Genomic DNA, 17,511 nt, shown 5'->3' with positions numbered 1-17,511 from the left:
AGAAATGAACATTAATGGGTGTGTTTGTTGGTGTTATGTAAACGATGCTGCAATGAATATCCTCCCACATATTTCTTTGTGACACGTATGTCTATAAGATATATTCTCGGGAATTCCCGGGAGGGCCAGTGGTTAGGACTCTGAGCTTTCACTGCCGAGGGCCCGGCTTCAATCCCTGGTCAGGAAACTAAGATCATACAAACCTCGCGGTGTGGTAAAAAAAAAAAGAAATATTCTTAAAATGCATCCTAGGTCAAAGGATATATGCATTTTTTATGTTGAGGTGTAGTTCAAGTACAATATTATATAAGTTTCAGGTGTACAACACAGTAATTCATAATTTTTAAAGGTTATATTCCATTTATAGTTTTTATAAAATATTGGCTATATTCCCTGTGTTGTACAATATATCCTTATAGCTTATTTATTTATTTATTTATTTATTTATTTTTATTTTTGGCTGTGTTGGGTCTTCATTGCTGTGTGCAGGCTTTCTCTAGTTGTGGTGAGCGGAGGTTACTCTTCGTTGCAGTGCGCGGGCTTCTCATTGTCATGGCTTCTCTTGTTGCAGAGCACAGGCTCTAGGCACGCAAACTTCAGTAGTTGTGGCATGTGGGCTCAGTAGTTGTGGCTTGCGGGCTCTAGAGCTCAGGCTCAGTAGTTGTGGCACACGGGCTTAGTTGCTCCGCGGCATGTGGGATCTTCCCGGGCCAGGGCTCGAACCCGTGTCCCTTGCACTGGCAGGCAGATTCTTAACCACCGCGCCACCAAGGAAGCCCTTTATAGCTTATTTATTTTTTACATAATAGTTTGTACCTCTTAATCCCCTACCCCTATCTTGCCCCTCCCCCCTAGCTTATTCTCTAAAATACATGCATTTTAAATTCTGAGAAAATAGTGCCAAACTGCCTTGCAAAGAAGTTGCAGGATTTACACTCCCACCACCCAATGGCATAGAGGTGTCTGCTTTCTCAAAACTTCATGGATATTCCATGGGAACACTTTAACCAATGGTGGTCCAGGGGCTGTTTTTCTGCAGTATTTGTGATATTGGGTATCAGCCTTGACCAAATGCTGATACAGTGAAAACAAGAACAGTCAAGACTGGCTTGAGAATGTGTCCTCAAACTGTGAGTTTTCCTGTTTCTTTAATTTTTTTTTTTTTTTTTGCTGCAGATCTGTGGAACTGTCAGATCTTTGGCCAACCTTGTTTCCTATGCCACCCGGGGCCTTTTAAAAACTGGGGCGACTGAGAAGGCCTCCAGCTGCTTTTCCATTTCCAGGCCTCAGCTTAGCACTCAGGCTCGGGCTCCTTGTGTGGTCTCATCCTTGCCTCTCCTCTCAAGAGGGACCTCAAGCTACTGTGGTCTGTAGGCTGTTACCGACCCCCATCCCTATCTCCACTCTTCCAAAACCTCCTTATCCTTCAAAGCCCTGCCAAGATACCAGGACACTCCCAACAAGAAAGGGACCTACCCAGATTCTTAAGTTCTGAGGCTCCCTCTTAGAACCTCACCTGGGGGCACTTAGAATTTTCAATCTTGATAAGGAACACAAACCTGTCTTAACAGAGAAGGTTCCTCCTCCAGCTTTGTATGGTCAACTGCACCTTAATTATTGTAAGTGCACAGTAAGTATTTGTTGAATAAATCTTCCCTAAACACCTTCCCCATTCTTTGCCTTTGTACCTGCATAGCTGTCTCTCCCTGGAATGCTCACCTGCTCATGAATATCCATGAAATCAAAATCTTAACTATTCTTAGCAGTTAAACATATGAAAAGATGCTCAAGATCATTCCAGATGAGAAATGCAAATCAGCAAAACAAGGAAATACCAAGTTTTCACTTATCAGATCTTCAAACTAATAGTCTGATGACACCAGTGTTGGTGAAAGTAACAGACATGCTTGCACACTGTTGAGAAGATAAACTGGGGCAACCTTTCTGGACTGTAACTTAGCAAAATCCATATCTACTTTTTTAAACAATCAGACCCTTTGACCTAGTAATTCCACTGCAAGAAGTATACCCTTCAGAGATGTTCTAGAAAGTAAACCCAGACACACACAAAGCAGTTTGTTGACAGCATTGTTCTTAAAAATAAAACACTGAAAGCAACTTAAGTGTCTATTAATAGGGGACTGGTTAAATTATGTTAGATCTGTTTCAAGGAATATCACACTCCCTTTTTTTTTCTTTTTAATCACACTCCCTTTTGTGTAAAAAAAAAGTTTTTAAAGGATACCCATACATATGATGGCAGATTGCAGACTTTTTTTTTTCTATAAAGATACATGAGAAACTATCAAAATGATGATTTCTGGAGACAAGAGAAATAGGTGTTTTTATTTTAATTTTATACCTTTGAATACTGTCTGAATTTTCTAACTGTGTGTGTTGCTAGGTGAGAGACTGTAGACCATTTGTTTTCTTCTTTATATTTTTCTGAATCTGAATATCCTCTCATAACCACTCTAAAAATGATTATTTTTTAATCCTACCTACTCTCAAGGCTCCACGTTACCTAGGACTGCCCACGGCATCAGGGAGCACATGCAGATCCACTCAGTGCTGTACCGTGTCTCCATTTTCTGACCTGCCCCAGCAGATCACAACTGCCCCAGCACAAGAGGCCTCATTCATCAAGCCTTTGTAAATCTCACTGGGTTTAGTGACTATTTGGTGCATAGTAGGCATTCAGATAAATACCCACCGAATAAGCAATAAATGGTGATGCCAACATTAATACAATGATTCTTTTTCTCCTTGAGGCCTGGGCCTCAGACTTCAAGGTAAGTTCAGCTAACAGAGTGGCTACTCAAAGAAGTTTGATCACCCAAGAAAAGGGGGGAAAATGGCCCAAAGGACTCTGATAAGTTGCTCATCAAGAAAAAGCTTTCTGTATTAAAAACAAAGGTAAAGGTTTAAAGTGCGTTTCAAGGTTAGAAAATGAGTCCAGCTCTGATCTTAAAGGAGGTGGATTATCTTTGGAATACCAAGTTGGAGGTAACCTTAGAGATCATACAATCCAGGAGCTTTAAAAAAAGTTTTTTAGCAGCAGAATCTTTTTTATTCTCCCAATGGAAGTCTTTCAGAAAGCCCCAATACATAAACAAGTAAAAGCTAAACTACCTGATTGGGGAGACCACCTACAAAGCTCTATTCTAGTGTGTTTAATTCCCCCGGATCTGAAGTCAGGTGTCCGGTCCTGAATTCCTGGCTCCACCACTTCCTGGTTGCCTGCCCTTAAACAGGTCAATTTATTTCCCTGAACCATTTTTCTCATCTGTGAAATGGGAATGGTAATAGTACCTGACTCCTAGGGTGGTTGCAAGAACTCGGTGACTTAATACACATAAAAGCACTTAGAACTGGGCTGTGCAATACAGTGGCCGCTAGCCATGTGTGGCTACTGAGCACTTGAAAAAGGCTAATCTAATTTCAGATGTGCTTTAAAATACACACTAGAATCAGAAACCTAAGTACCAAAAAGTGAAATATCTCACTGATATATTTTATGTGGGTTACACATTGAAATGATAATATTCTGATATAGTGGATTACAGAAAACACATTAAATTCATTTCCTGTTTCTTCTGAATTTTTAAATGTGGCTACTAGGAAATGTAAAAGTAGACCTGAGGCTTGCAGTTCATTTTTCTTGGACACTGAAGCCGTAGAACATGACTGGCATTACAATTAGTGTTACTTCCTGAGAAAACAATAAGTTGTGAGGATGTTGAGATGAAAGAGAGGGGCCCAACCTCCTGGGAAGTTACAACCCAGTGGGGGAAATAAATGCACCTTTGCTGTGATGGTGAGAAGTGACATTTTAACTTGCTTAATTTTGCTGACTTAGTGGTATGAAAGGGGCATCCCAACCAGCACAGGAGCAGGAAGACTTCAAGGTTGACTGGTTGGCACCTGCAGCCTGAAAAAGCCTTTGCCAGCTCCACTACCATCAGGGACCCGCCCTCTACTGTGTAGGGTACATGGTTTCTTTCCTTGGGGACTACCAGTATCTCCCTTAATTGGGGGGGGATGGGAGTGGCAAGGACAGGATGTCATCGCTTGCCCACAGAGCCATTCTGGCCTGGCCATTACCTACACACATCCCACCCCCTGATGACCTGCCCCCACTCCAGGCTCCTTCAGCCCCCTCGAGATGCTGAGACCCTCCTCAGTCTCCCCAAGACCCCCGGCCTTCCTACAAAATGTCTCAGTCCCTCGCCTGGCCCACCAAATTCCACGGCTCCCCCAAACTCCATCAGCCTCCCAAGGCCCTTAGTCTGTTACTTCAGTTCTCCCAACTCCCTTCGGCCTCATCAAGACTCCCCTCAGCCCCGCTTCCGGGACCCTGCAAACTCTCCTGGTTCCCAGGACCCCCAGAAGTCCCCCAGTCCCATTTCTGGGTCCCCGAGATCCCCCTGGGATCCCTCAGCCTGGCCTTAGGCCTCCCGAGATCCTTCGGCCCTCAAAACTGGCCTGAGACCCCAATTCTCCTCAGCCCCTCCCCGAATCCCCCCCTACGGCCACAACGCACAGCGGGCGGCCGCGGCCTAAACCGCCATCCCCTCCGGGGCCCCGGGCCCCCCCGCGGATCCCGCGTCGCGGTCGCCCGGCCCACCTGTGCGTCCAGCTGGTTCAGCTGCTGCATGTCGCCGCCCACGGCCTCGGGCACGGGGTCCTGCGTGCAGTGCAGGCGGCCCATGGCGTCCGCTCGGCGCCGCAGACCCCCCAGCTCCCGCGCCTCCCCGGACTTCCTCCTTCGCGCCGCCGGCCTCGCCGCGCTTCCGCAGCCGCACTTTCGCCACGGGCCGCCGCCGCCGCCGCGCTCCTCTCAGACCGGTTCCGGGTGCGCCCTCACCGAGCCGCTGACGCGCGCGGACCCCGTGTGGGGCGGGGCAGGGGTGCCCTCGCGGAGCCCTGGATACCCGCGACCGCTGTGTCCAGTCCAGGGCGCTGAGCAGCACAGCGGTGAAACGCGGGATTCCCTGCGTGATCTCCCCTTGGGCTCAGAGCGTGGCCTCTCGGAACCTGCTTCACTATCCGTAAAATGATCCCGGGGATGGCGCCTTAAATGCACTCACCCTCTTAAAATGTTTAGAAGATAGCCTGGCACACTGGAGGTCCTCAACCAATGGCTAGCTGCTATCATTAACATCGTTACTATGCATCAGAAGATATTTAGGGCATGCCTCTTAGATGCCAGGCACTGCGGATAGAAAAGTGAACAGGCAGGCCAAGTGTCTCTGGGAGAGCTTGGGTCAGAGCAGAGCAATGAAAGCTCAAACTTGGGCTTGCACCAGCATCACATGCAGGGCATGCCAATTGCTGGGCCCCACCCCCAGAGTTTCTGATTAGAAAAGCCTGGGATAGAACCTGAGAATTTTGCATTTCCAACGACTTCCCAAAGACCACATTTGGAGAAACTCTGGAGTGGAGGAAACACTGACCCAAAGAAGTGCAAGGACTGTGATAGTGCCAGGCAGGAAGGTGGTCAGGTTGGTGGGGGAGATTATTGAGACAGTGATAATCACTGCAGCCCCTGAAACATTTTAACCCCCATGCTCTCTTCCCAAGGACCCCTTGCAGCCCGAGATAAGTATTAATTACCCTGATCCCCACTGGACAGATGAGAAAACCAAGACATGCTCCTTGGAATCTAAGACCTGAGCCCTGCAAGCCCCAAAGCATCTTCACCTACCCCTGAGCCCAGCCTTGAGGGTAGGGAGAGGGTTCCTAGATACCTGGGGTGGGGGAGTGTGGGGAGGATTGGCTGGCTTTCTCCACCAGGCTTTTTTCTCTACCCTTTCCTAAAAATCCCTTCGGAAAGGGTATGAACAAATTCCTTCACACATTCATTCAACAGATAATCCTGAGTACCATCTGTGGGGCAGTTGCCCTGACAGGTGCTGGGACATCACAGTGACAAAACCAGATGTAGTGCCTGGCCTGGGAGAAGTCAGAGTTTAGTCAGGGAGGTAGACACACACATGTGAAAAATCACGTGTGGGTGAAATTATGAAATGATGCCAAAAAGTACAAAGTGCTTTGAGAATGTATACAGGGCAACTGTCCAAGTCCAAGGTACCTGGAAGAAAGTAAACCTTCGGGTGACTAACAGAGAGGGACTGAACTCAGAACCCCTGACTCACTGTCCAGGAATTTAATTTTAAAATAGTTTTAACCTATTAAAAAAGATCCCTGTCAGGGACTTATATTTCTTCATACCTTTAAGTATTAAATCAGCTTTGTTCAGGTATAAATTATATACAATGAAATGCACCCATTTTAAGTGTGTTTCTTTATTTTTAACTTAAAAAAAAATAACCTTGAGGAAACCACTAGATTTCCTTCATTTCTCCTCCCACAGTGACTGGTGCTGAGGCACTCAATAGATGTGTGTGGAATTGAATGTGACAGAAAATAGAGGAAGGGAAAGAAATTCACTTGAAACTGCAGCCCAGCACCACAGTAGGACAGTAACTGTATTGTTTTCCAGTCTTTTTCCACATCACAGGTCATTGGGGCCGCTGAGATGTGTTTGGTTTTTACATATTCGGGGCTCTCCCACTTTGCCAAGCTATTTAATCTCTGGTACTCAAAGCGTGGTCCTTGGAGCAGCAGCTTGGACATTACCCAGGAACTTGGTGGAAATGCAGACTCCTAGACTTACCCTAAACCAGCATTTTAAACAAGATCCCCGGGTGATTCATGATCACATTCAAGTTTGAGGTGCAAATAATCACCGTTTTAAAATGCCTACCACATGATGGGCTTTATTTTATGCACCCAAACACACCCTGTGTATAATGTTAGTACTTTGCATTGTCTACCTCTTGTCCCTCATATTATTTCTATTTTAATGTTTATCACATTGTGTTTTTGCTGTCATTTACACGTGTCTCCTCTGCTTACTAATTATGTTGTCTTGGGCAAATTACTAACCTTTCTGTGCTTCCATTCCTTTTTTCATTTGTAAAAATGGAGACAATAATACAACCTACTAGAAAAGATGAAATCAGATAATGCTTGTAAAACACTTAGCACAGCAACTGGCCCATGGTAAGTGCTCAATAAATGCTTGTTATTAATAGTATTCCAATTTTTCAATCTTATAAAAAGAAGATGGCAATAAGAACCCTGGTACACAATTCATTTTCCACATCTGATTATTTCTTTAGGAGAAATTCCTAGAAGGGTCAAGGGATATCATGTTCTGACTTTCAGGGTTCAAAATAGCGCTAGGATGACAAACTTCCAAGTTAGGGAGAGACTAGACCGTGATTGATCTGAGAACACCCAGAAATTAGCATTTCAGCCTGAACAAGAACCCGGTGGCAGGTTCATTTCCCTGATGAGGACCCTGCTCTCCTAACCCACATTCCTCAGCCCTGAGAAGAATTCCAAGTCCTCTAAGAGAAACCTCAAAATTTCACACAACAACATTCTTGGTTTCAATTATAAATGCTACAAAAGCCTCATCATAAAATGCGGCATAATATTCTACTGAGCAAGAATATAATAATGCTTACGGTGAATCCCCATTGGTTGCCTGTTCAGGTCTTTACAATTTTTCAATTTTATTATTAAGAAGTTGGCAACTAACAAGGACAGTAGATAAAAATTATCTTTCCAATGTTGTCCTTCACAATCCACTCTCAGATAGAAAGGAGTGGTGATTACTGTTAATGAGATAACTTTGTAGCAGGAAATGCAGACCTGGGGCCAGGCCTCCTAGAGAACCCCCGCCCCCAGCAGCTCCCATTTCAGCCTTAATGAGGGACCTTGCTCCCTTCATTCACTTTAAAATGTCCCTGCAGAGGGCAAAGGAGGCCCCCTCCCCCCACCCCTGCAAGTGAAAGGAGTTCATTAAGAAGTCCTTTCTCAGGCTGGAGGATTCCCACTGGGAATTTCACCAAGGGGCTAGGTTCTCCCTGGGAGAATTGTTGACACTTCAGGCTCTGAAATGCCAAAGGGCATCTTTTAAAAAATTAAACTTTTTATTCTGAGATAATTGTAGATTCACACTTACACTTTTAAGAAATCATACAGAGACACGACTGTACCCTTTTCCCAGTTTCTCTCTGTGCACAGATCCTATCTTGCAAAGCTAGAGTGCAATCTCCCAACCAGGATATTGACATTGATACAGAGATGCAGAACATCTCCATCACCGCTGGGATCCTGCATTTTAGCAGGAGGGACAAACTCCAGATGCTCTTTCTACCAAAAACTAGGGGAAAAAGTACTGTGGATACCTTTATGTTTCCATTTGTGATTATCCTCATCCTTCAATATTATCTCCTTTATTATAAAAGCAGATAACAAAAGCCACAAAATTACAGTTAGCCTAGACTCTTCAAAACACCTATGTCATGAAAGTCATTAACAAAGGAAGGCTAAGGAATTTTTCCAGATTAAAAGAAACCGAAAATATAAGATGACTACATAAATGCAATGTGTGATCCTAGATGGAGGCAAACAGTTGCTATAAAAGATACTATTGGCACAACAATGTGAATATCCTTAACGCTACTGAACTGTACACTTAGAAATGCCTCAGGGAATTCCCTGGCTGTCTAGTGGTTAGGACTCCGCACTTTCACTGCTTAGGGCCCGGATTCAATCCCTGGTTGGGGAAATAAGGTCCCACAAGCTGTACAGCGTGGCCAAAAAAAATGAAAGAAAGAAAGAAAGCAAGAACGAAAGAAAGAAAGGAAGAAAGAAAGGGCTAAGATGGTAAATTTTATGTGATTTTTTTTTTTTACCACAATTTTTAAAAAAGACATTACTGGGACAACTGATGAAATTTGAACATGACTTTAGATTGGATATAATATTGTATCAATGTTTAATTTCCTGAATTTGATCATTGTACTTGATTTATGTAAGAGAATGTCTTTTTTCTTAAGAAATATATGCTGAACGTATAAGGTAAAGAGGAATAAAATGGTTCAAGAAAAAAAATGAGGAGGGGGTAGTGCAAATATGGCAAATGTTAACAATTGGTGACTCTGGGTAAAGAATATACAGGGATTCTTTGTATTATTCTTGCAACTCTTTTGTAAATTTCGATTTATTTGCAGAATACATTTTAAAGGATTTTTTTTAAAAAAGTTAAATGATCTTCATTCCCATCCTGTGACGAGAGAAATGATTTTCTATTTTAACTAATATATCTTTGAGTACTCACTCTGAGAGAGGTGCCTGGCATTTATATGCATTTTCTTCCTTAATCCTCTCAGTAACCCCGCCAGGAGGTCATAACTCATCCTTGTTTTTATAGAAGGGGGGATGGGCTTAGAGAGGAAAGGTGCTAATCAAGGTCACTTGCTGGTTAGGGGCAGGACTGAGGTTGGAACCTCCCAAATGTGCTCTCAGGATCACTCTGGAATGGCCTGTTAGACTTCTTTCTCCATGTTATTATTATTTTTTTGAACCATGGACTCATATATACACTGTTTACACTATTTAGCATCTTGTCTTTTCACTTAGAAGCATGTCTTGTAGCTCTCTCCACATCAGCAGTTATAGACTTGCTATTTCCTTTTCAATAGCTGTATAGTCTGGATGAATCCTATCTGATTTAACCAGGCCCCTATTGATGGACACTGAGGGTTTTCCCATGTTTGCACTGTTACAGACAATGTTAGAGGAAACATTCCTCCATATACAGATACTTGCACTCTTATGAATGGAGTTGCTGGGCCTTAGAATGGAATTGCTGGGTCAGTACCTTTTTTTTTCTTTTTTTTTTTTTTTGGGCCATGCCACGGGGCTTGCGGGATCTTAGATCCCTGACCAGGGATCAAACTCGGACCCTGGCAGTGAAAGCGCCGAATCCTAATCCACTGGACCGCCAGGGAATTCTCCCTGGGTCAGTACCTTTCATCTGGGGAGGATTTGCCTAACGCCCAAGAAGATTTGAAGTCAGCTTTGTGGAGACATCTGTCCATTCATGGGACACGTCTTTATTGAACACTTATTATGCACCCATCATCGTGCTAGATGCTGGTACAGAGCAGTGAACTAGAGACAAAAACTCCCCTGTTGGGAGGCTGTTAAGGGCAGAGGAAATGAGATGCTTAAAATAGGAAGATTTAAAAAAAAGAAAGATAGTAAATCAGGACTAGGTCGGAAGCAAATTCACCAACACATGGGGCAGTGGAGAGATTACTGATTAGTTTTCAAATTGGCTCTGAGCTTGTTTGCAGCCAGGGGAGAGGAGTCAATTCCACTTTTAGTTTTTAATCCTTATACATGTAAATGAATGTAAACAAACCTCTATTGTTAGACTCCTAGGACAGTTCCTATTCTCTGATTTTTGTATGGGATGTGGTGATGTACTTGCTCGTCTGTTCAAAAATATTTCTCCAAATCTCAAGATTTTTCCTTGAGACAAATTTGAGAAGTGGAATTCCTGGGGTAAAGTTTAAGCCTGTTTAAGATCCTTGGCCTAAGCTCCAATGGACATTTACACCGTCCCCTCTAGAAATTTGCTTTTTAAAGGGCCCTTTGGCAGTTCCTAGTTTTGAGGGTGGGGGTGATAATGCCTCCACCTTTTGGGAATCTCACCCCTTATTTCAAATTCAAGGTGGGATTCACTTTGCCTGAGAAAATGAGGGCTTGGATCCCTATTGTCTGCTTTGTTTTTCTCCTCAGGACGATTATAAAGTGAATGCCTGCTCTGGGCCCTGATTTAGGACTGCAATGCAAATTGCTGCTGGGTGTTGTGAACATAACCTGGGTGTAACCTTAGAGGAGTTCCCCGGGGGAACTTTCTCTTCTAGACCATTTTGATTATCTGAAGGCTGGAGGAGTCCATTGACTCCTTCAGACAGCAGATACTTATTGAGCACCTACTATGTGCCAGGCCCTGTGCTAGGTGCTGGGGACACAAGAGTGAACAAGACAGGCTACTGTTCCGCCCCTGTGCAGCTCCCAATCTGATGGAGGAGATACACCGTATCTGAAGAGTCACTCAAAGACATTACAAAGGGATAAATGCTAGGAAGAGAGTGAGGGCTTGTGAGCAGGTTCAGTGGGGGTAGGGGTAGAGGAAACCAGGCATGAGTAGACCTGAGAGACGAATGGAGGTTAAGCCGAGTCGTCAGGCCTTGAACATATGAACTAAACAACCCAGGGGGAAAGCCCTGGGGTCCTAAGCATGTCACCCAGCCTTCTCCCACTACTCCGCAGGTCAGCACAACTCACAGTCACTTTCCAAAGCCCAGTCTGCAGGCAGGGTTAGGTTATCGGCATCCTGCAGCTTGGAGGGAGAGGGCCTGCCCAGAAGAGATCAGGGACGGTCTGGACAAGGGAGAATCCATCCCCTCTATGTTTATCCCGAAACAAAAGAGGAGGCGGAGTCCAGATGCAGAGCAAACTCAGGAAGTAGAATCCTTCCTTTCCAGTCCCTCAGCAACAATAACAGTTGCTATTATTACTACATATCAGGCACTGTGTTAAACACTTTCCACATGGTTTCTTGTTTCACCCTCAATAAACTTCTGAAGCAGAGATCAGCAGGGCCAGAGAACTTGAGTGGCCTGCCCGAGGTCACACAGGTGTCTGAAGCCAGTGCCCTAAGCCACAGGACCTCTCCCCCTTCAACCTGTGGGCAGCACTCTATAACAGGCATCCATGTACCATCTCACTTTCACAATGAGGAAAACATTGGGACCCCCCCCGCCTTTTTAAAAAATAAATAAATAAATCAATAAATTTATTTATTTTTGGCTGTGTTGGGTCTTCATTGCTGCACGCGGGCTTTCTCTAGTTGCGGTGCGTGGGCTTCACATTGCGGTGGCTTCTCTTGTTGTGGAACACGGGCTTTAGGTGAGCGAGCTTCAGTAGTTGTGGCTCGCTGGCTCAGTAGTTGTGGCATGCAGGCTCTGGAGCGCAGGCTTAGTAGTTGTGGCGCCCGGGCTTAGTTGCTCCGTGGCATGTGGGATCTTCCCGGACCAGGGTTCGAACCCATGTCCCCTGCATTGGCAGGCGGATTCTTAACCACTGTGCCACCAGGGAAGTCCCGGGACCCCTTTAAAGGGAGGAATCCAAGCCTTAGAGAAGATGTGCTAGAGGTAAGTCCCAAACCCCTGTTCCTGACTTATCAAGAAATATTTCCTGAGCACCTACTAGGAGCTAGGCCCTGTTCTAGGTACATCAGGAACAAAATATAGCAGTAGTCAAGCAGACAAATAAGCTGTCCCTCATGGAGCTTACATCCTAGTTGGGTAGACAGACAATAATAAGTAGGTGAACACATAGCAGATTGGATGATGGCAGGTGGAAGGGAGGTGGGCAGTGCTTGTGGAGGAAGGTGGAGGTTTGCTCTGTTAATGGTGGAGGTGAAGGAAGGCATCTTTAATAAAGTGACATTTGAGCAAAGACCTGAATAAAAGTGAAAAAATAAGCCACGCAACTGTCTGGGGGAAGAATTCCAGGCACGAGGAGAGAAACTGCAAAGGCCCTGAGATCAGAGTATGCTTGGTGTGTTCCAGGAAAGCCATGAAGCCAGTGTAGTGAGAGCTGCAAGGACGATGGAAGGTGAAGTCAAGGTCGGATTGGGTCAAGATCATGGGGGCCCTTGTGGGCCATCAGAAGCACTTTGGCTTTTGCCCTGAGATGGGGAGTCATGGGAGGGCTTTGAACAGAGACAGAGGGTGGTCTGACCTAAGTGTTGCAGAGACCCTTCTGGCTGCTTCAGAGAAGAACACAGGGTGCAAGTTGGAAGCCAGGAGCCTAGGAAGGAAGCTGGTGTAGTCTTCTAGTGAGGAGGACGGTAGCTTCCTAGCTTGTACCAAGGTGGTGGCAATGGAAGGATGGTGAGGGTCAGGTTTTGGATCTGATTTGAGGGAAGAACTGTCAGATTTCCTGCTAGATCCAGTGTGGAAGCATGAGACAAAGGAGTCAAGAATGACACTAAAGGTTTTGGCCCCATTCCACGCTCTAACATCTGCTCTCAGTGGAGGAAGCAAGTACCCAGAGAGGGGAAGACCCTTGCACGAGGTCACTCAGTGGGTTAAAGGGAGACTAAGACAACGGCCCCAGGCTGCCGACCTTCTTACCCCACCTCAGGAGTCAAGCCTGAGCTTCCAAACATAAGGGAAGGCCCCCGGTACTTGCTGGTCTGTCTGAGAGTGGGAGAAAGATAATAATGAGTCAGAGCACCTACTGTGGGTAAATGGGGTCCTTGCTCTCAGGTAGCTCAAGGCCTAAATATGTGTATCCCAGAGAATGAGCAGTTAATTGCTTATTGGAACTCAGAGAAGGAATGGAACTCATCTGTACAGGAAGAAATAAATTCCTTTAGGGATTGGAGAGGAGGTAGGATATTTTTATCTCCCACTAAAATACGGAGAAAAAAAATGTGTGAGTATACAGGGAGTATTTTTTTTCCCCTCTCTTTAAAAAAATATAAAGCTCTAAAACAGGCAGTCCATGATGGAAAGTATTAGAACACTGATTGTCTCTGTAGGAGTGGGGGCAGGGATTGCCTGGGAAGGGACACCAGAGAACTTTCTAGGGTGATGGTGGTGATGTTCTGTATCTTGACAGGGGTTTGGGTTACACAGGCGTGTGTGTATATATGTGTGTGTGTGTGTGTGTGTGCGTGTGAAGGTTTAACAAATGTACATCTAAGATTTGTGTGTACCTTTGTATGTAAAATTTACCTTGAAGACAAAAAAACTGTAAACAAACATTAAACTCTAGTTAGTGATATGCATGTTGAAATGTTTAAAGGGAAGTGTATTGATGTCTGCAATTTACTTTGAAATGTTTCAAAAAATAAGATGGATGGATGGATGAATAAATGGATAGATGTGTAAGTTGGGTGGTGGGTATAAGAGTATTCCTCATAATTTCTTTCAACTTTACTGAATGCTTGAATGTTTTCATAATAAAATGTTGGAAAATTATAAAAATAATTAATTAATTGTTATATAGTCATCTGGGACAATTTAACAGTAACTCTTAAAACTGAAAATATCTGGGAGTTCCCTGGTGCCCTAGCAGTTAGGATTCTGGGCTTTCACTGCCGGGGCCCAGGTTCAGTCCCTGGTTGAAGAACTGAGATCCTGCAAGCAGTGCAGCTCAGCCAAAAAAAAAAAAATTGTAATGGATTGTAATCGGGAAAAGTTGCAAACACACTCATTGTCCATTAACAGGATAAACTGTTAAATAACTTGCAGTTCATTCATACTGTGGAATTCTGTGAAGCAGTTTCAAAAGAATGACAAAGAGTCATAAGTGCTGACACGGCCATTTTCCCTTGGGTTGACCAAGGAAAGGGCAAAATGTGATACACACACAACATAGCACGGCCTTCACCCTACCTCCAGGACTTCGGTTTTTGCTCTGAGGGCAACCTGTGTACGAGTTCTAAGCAGAGGCTTGAGGGTAGTGGGGTAGGGGGACTAACGCTTTATAATTCAACAGGACCCCTAGGCATCTGTCTGGTAGTAGCAAACAAACAGGAACTTCAGGTGGCAACCCTGGAACCTGGACAGCAGACGGGGGAGGACAGACGTTTCCTGGAGGCCCCAGAATGCAGCTGGAATGGGCACTAGGGCCTGGAACTTGCAAACGGTGAACATGGCCTTGTTCCTTGGCACCTGTATTCCCTGTCCCCATCACCACTACCGTCTCAGTTGACGTTCCTTCAGGGAGGGCTCGAGGTTGAAGTCTGCGCTGCTGTGCGTGAGGACATACGTGAGGCTGTGCATCATCGCCTTCAATCCTCACCAGCCCCTGTTTTATAGACGGAGGGAGTGAAGCTCAGACAGGTAAGCTCGTCAGGCCAGGTAACAAGCGGCAGAAGCAAGACTTTTTACAAAGAGCTTCCTAACACTAGAAACCTATCAACTGCGGATGAATCAAAATCAATGTTACCTCGTTTCATGATCATCACAAAATTTGGAGGGGCCGTGGGGTACTCTCTAAAGAGTAAGGCATCGGATCTGTTTCTCTTTTTTTTAAAGATTTATTTATTATTTATTTATTTATTTCATTTTTATTTTTGGTTGCGTCAGGTCTTAGTTGCGGCTTGCAGGCCCTCTGGTCGTTGCGCGTGGGCTTAGTTGCCCCGCGGCATGTGGGATCCTAGTTCCCCGACCAGGGATTGAAACCGTGTCCCTGCATTGTAAGGCGGATTCTTTACCACTGGACCACCAGGGAAGTCCCCCGATCTGTTTTAAGGCTCAGGATGGAGAAAGCCATCAGTGGTTTAGGCCTGGGCTCCCAGTCAAAAGCCACAAAGACCAATTACGGACAATTCTGTGGGAGTTTCTTTTCACAAGGGCCACTATGAGGGGTGTGTTTCAGGGCAGCGGACAGTAGGGCTACGTTTCCTAAATCACATCTTATACCTTTTAAAAAAGATCGTCTTGGGTAATTCAGGGGAGGCAAGTTAGGAGTAATGTTATCATTGCTACTACTACTACTAATGAATAACTTGAATATTCATTCATTTGATGTCTGGCGAAATGGGGATAAAATCTTATCTGGATCCAGAGACTATTGCAGAATGAAGGGAGGGCTTTCTTTCTTTTTAAAAAATTTTTATTGAAGTATAGTTGATTTACAATGTTCTATTAGTTTTAGGTGTACAGCAAAGTGAGTCAGTTATACATATACATATAACCACTCTTTTTTTTTTTTAGATTCTTTTCCCATATAGGCCATTACAGAGTATTGAGATAGAGTTCCCTGTGCTATACAGCAGGTTCTTATTAAGTTATCTATTTTACATATAGTAGTGTGTATATGTCAGTCCCAATCTCCCAATTTATCCCTCCCCTACCAAGGGAGGGCTTTCTTGCTTTCTGCTAGCTCCCACTGTGCCAGACACCATGCAAAATGCTTCATTCATATATGATCACATTACTAACCTGCCTGCTGAAAACCTTCCAATGACTCCGCATGCCCTGGCCCTGCTTTCTTCACCAGATTCCAGCCTCCTCTCCACGGCTCCAGCCACATGGGCATCCCCTCAGTTCCTTGTATGGACCGGGTTCCTTGTGCTCTAGGACATTAGCAAGCGCTGGTCTCACTCCCCCAAACACTTTCCTCTCCTGTAGCCTCCTAACTGCTGTGTTCCCTCAGATCGCTGCTTGGCCACCACTTTCCCAGGGCGGTTTTCTCAGGCTCCGTCACTGAAAATCCTTCCTCTTATTATATACCCTGTGATTGTCTTCTTAGCATTTAACACAACCGTAATCTCATAATTTCTCATGAGATAAATTTAATTAATGTCTGTTTCTCTTACTCACTCAATTGTAAGCTCCAGGAGGGCAGGACCAGGAAGGAGTCTGTTTTTGTTCTCTGTTTTATCCCCAGTCCCACTACAATAGAGTCAGTAAATATCCACACCCCTCCTCCTCCAAGCCATCCCATTCAGTGAGGGTAACAAGGAAAGAATTTCTAAGCTGGCTTTGCAGGGGATGGAGAGGGTGGGCTGTCAGGACAAGGAGGCGGGGTATACCCCACTTCCTATCCCAACCCCCATCCCCACTCCAGGGCACTTCCCTTTTTTGGAGGAGGACAAGGAGGAAGAGAAGGGAGATGCCAGGAGCAAAGCCTCAGGATAGTTTTCCTGGCTCAGAAGATGGGGCAGATTCACCTCCCCAGGCAAAGGAAAGTCGTGGAACTGTGCATTGAGCAAAGGGCTCTAGGACCTAAGGAGACTCAGGATCCAACCTCCTGCCCACCAGTGACTTGCTGTGTAACCTTGGGCAAGTTACTGCTTCTTTCTGAGCCTCATTTTCCTAAGTACAGGGCCTCCTACTCAGTAATAAGAATACTAACAACAGCTAATATTTAAGGAGCACTTACCAGGCACCGTGCTAAGCCTTTTATGGGGTAGCAAAGTGGTTAAGACCGTAGCTTGGCATTTAATACAACTTTGCGACACACTTCCTGGAAGTATGACTTTGGACAATCACTCTACCTGTGAACCTGTTTCCCCATGTGTAAAATGCAGATACCACTCCTTCCTACTTCATAAGGCTGCTATGAAAGTCCATGTGTAATACATGTAAAACCCCCAGCTCAGTGTCTGGCACACCGTATTTTCTCGATACAATAGCTACTGTTAATGTGATTATTTATTTATTTATTATCTTTTTGGCCACACCACGCGGCTTGTGGGATCTTAGTTCCCCGACCAGGGATTGAGTCCAGGCCCTTGGCAGTGAAAGCGCGGAGCCCTAACCACTGAACCGCTAGGGAACTCCCCCTAAGACGCTTATTTAATAATAATTATTATAAAGAATAATACCTGGCCAGATGCTGTGTACTCATCTAGGCAGGTATATTTAAAGCAACTATTTCAATGGCCCATTTGGGGATTTAAAAAAACAGAAAAGAATTCCTTCCATGGTCAACCGGGGCAGAAAGGAGTCTGGGTGTTCCTGTTGAAAATGAAAGGTGAGGAACCCACTTTGCAAATGAACGTGGCCTATAATGACACTGCAATTAAGACTGAGTACCTTACAATGGGGT

General features: G+C 44.8%; 1 protein-coding gene across 3 annotated transcripts in view; it reads right to left on the bottom strand.

The window, feature by feature from the left end:
- COMMD7 (COMM domain containing 7) overlaps window positions 1-4,815 on the bottom strand; it is a 33,761-nt gene extending 28,946 nt beyond the window's left edge. Inside the window, exon 1 of one of the 3 annotated variants that reach the window (XM_059897584.1) lies at window positions 4,628-4,815. In XM_059897584.1, coding sequence (XP_059753567.1) covers window positions 4,628-4,711 — 84 coding nt within the window. In that variant the 5' untranslated portion in view covers window positions 4,712-4,815. The remainder of the gene's footprint in view (window positions 1-4,627) is intronic. The other 2 variants (XM_059897585.1, XM_059897583.1) reach the window with 2 other exon arrangements.
- Window positions 4,816-17,511: the final 12,696 nt, after the last annotated feature.

The sequence above is a fragment of the Balaenoptera ricei genome, chromosome 15, assembly GCF_028023285.1.
Source record: "Balaenoptera ricei isolate mBalRic1 chromosome 15, mBalRic1.hap2, whole genome shotgun sequence".
Lineage (NCBI taxonomy): Eukaryota > Metazoa > Chordata > Mammalia > Artiodactyla > Balaenopteridae > Balaenoptera > Balaenoptera ricei.
The sequence above is the reverse complement of the archived record's forward strand: the minus strand, read 5'-3'. Positions and strand labels throughout refer to the sequence as shown.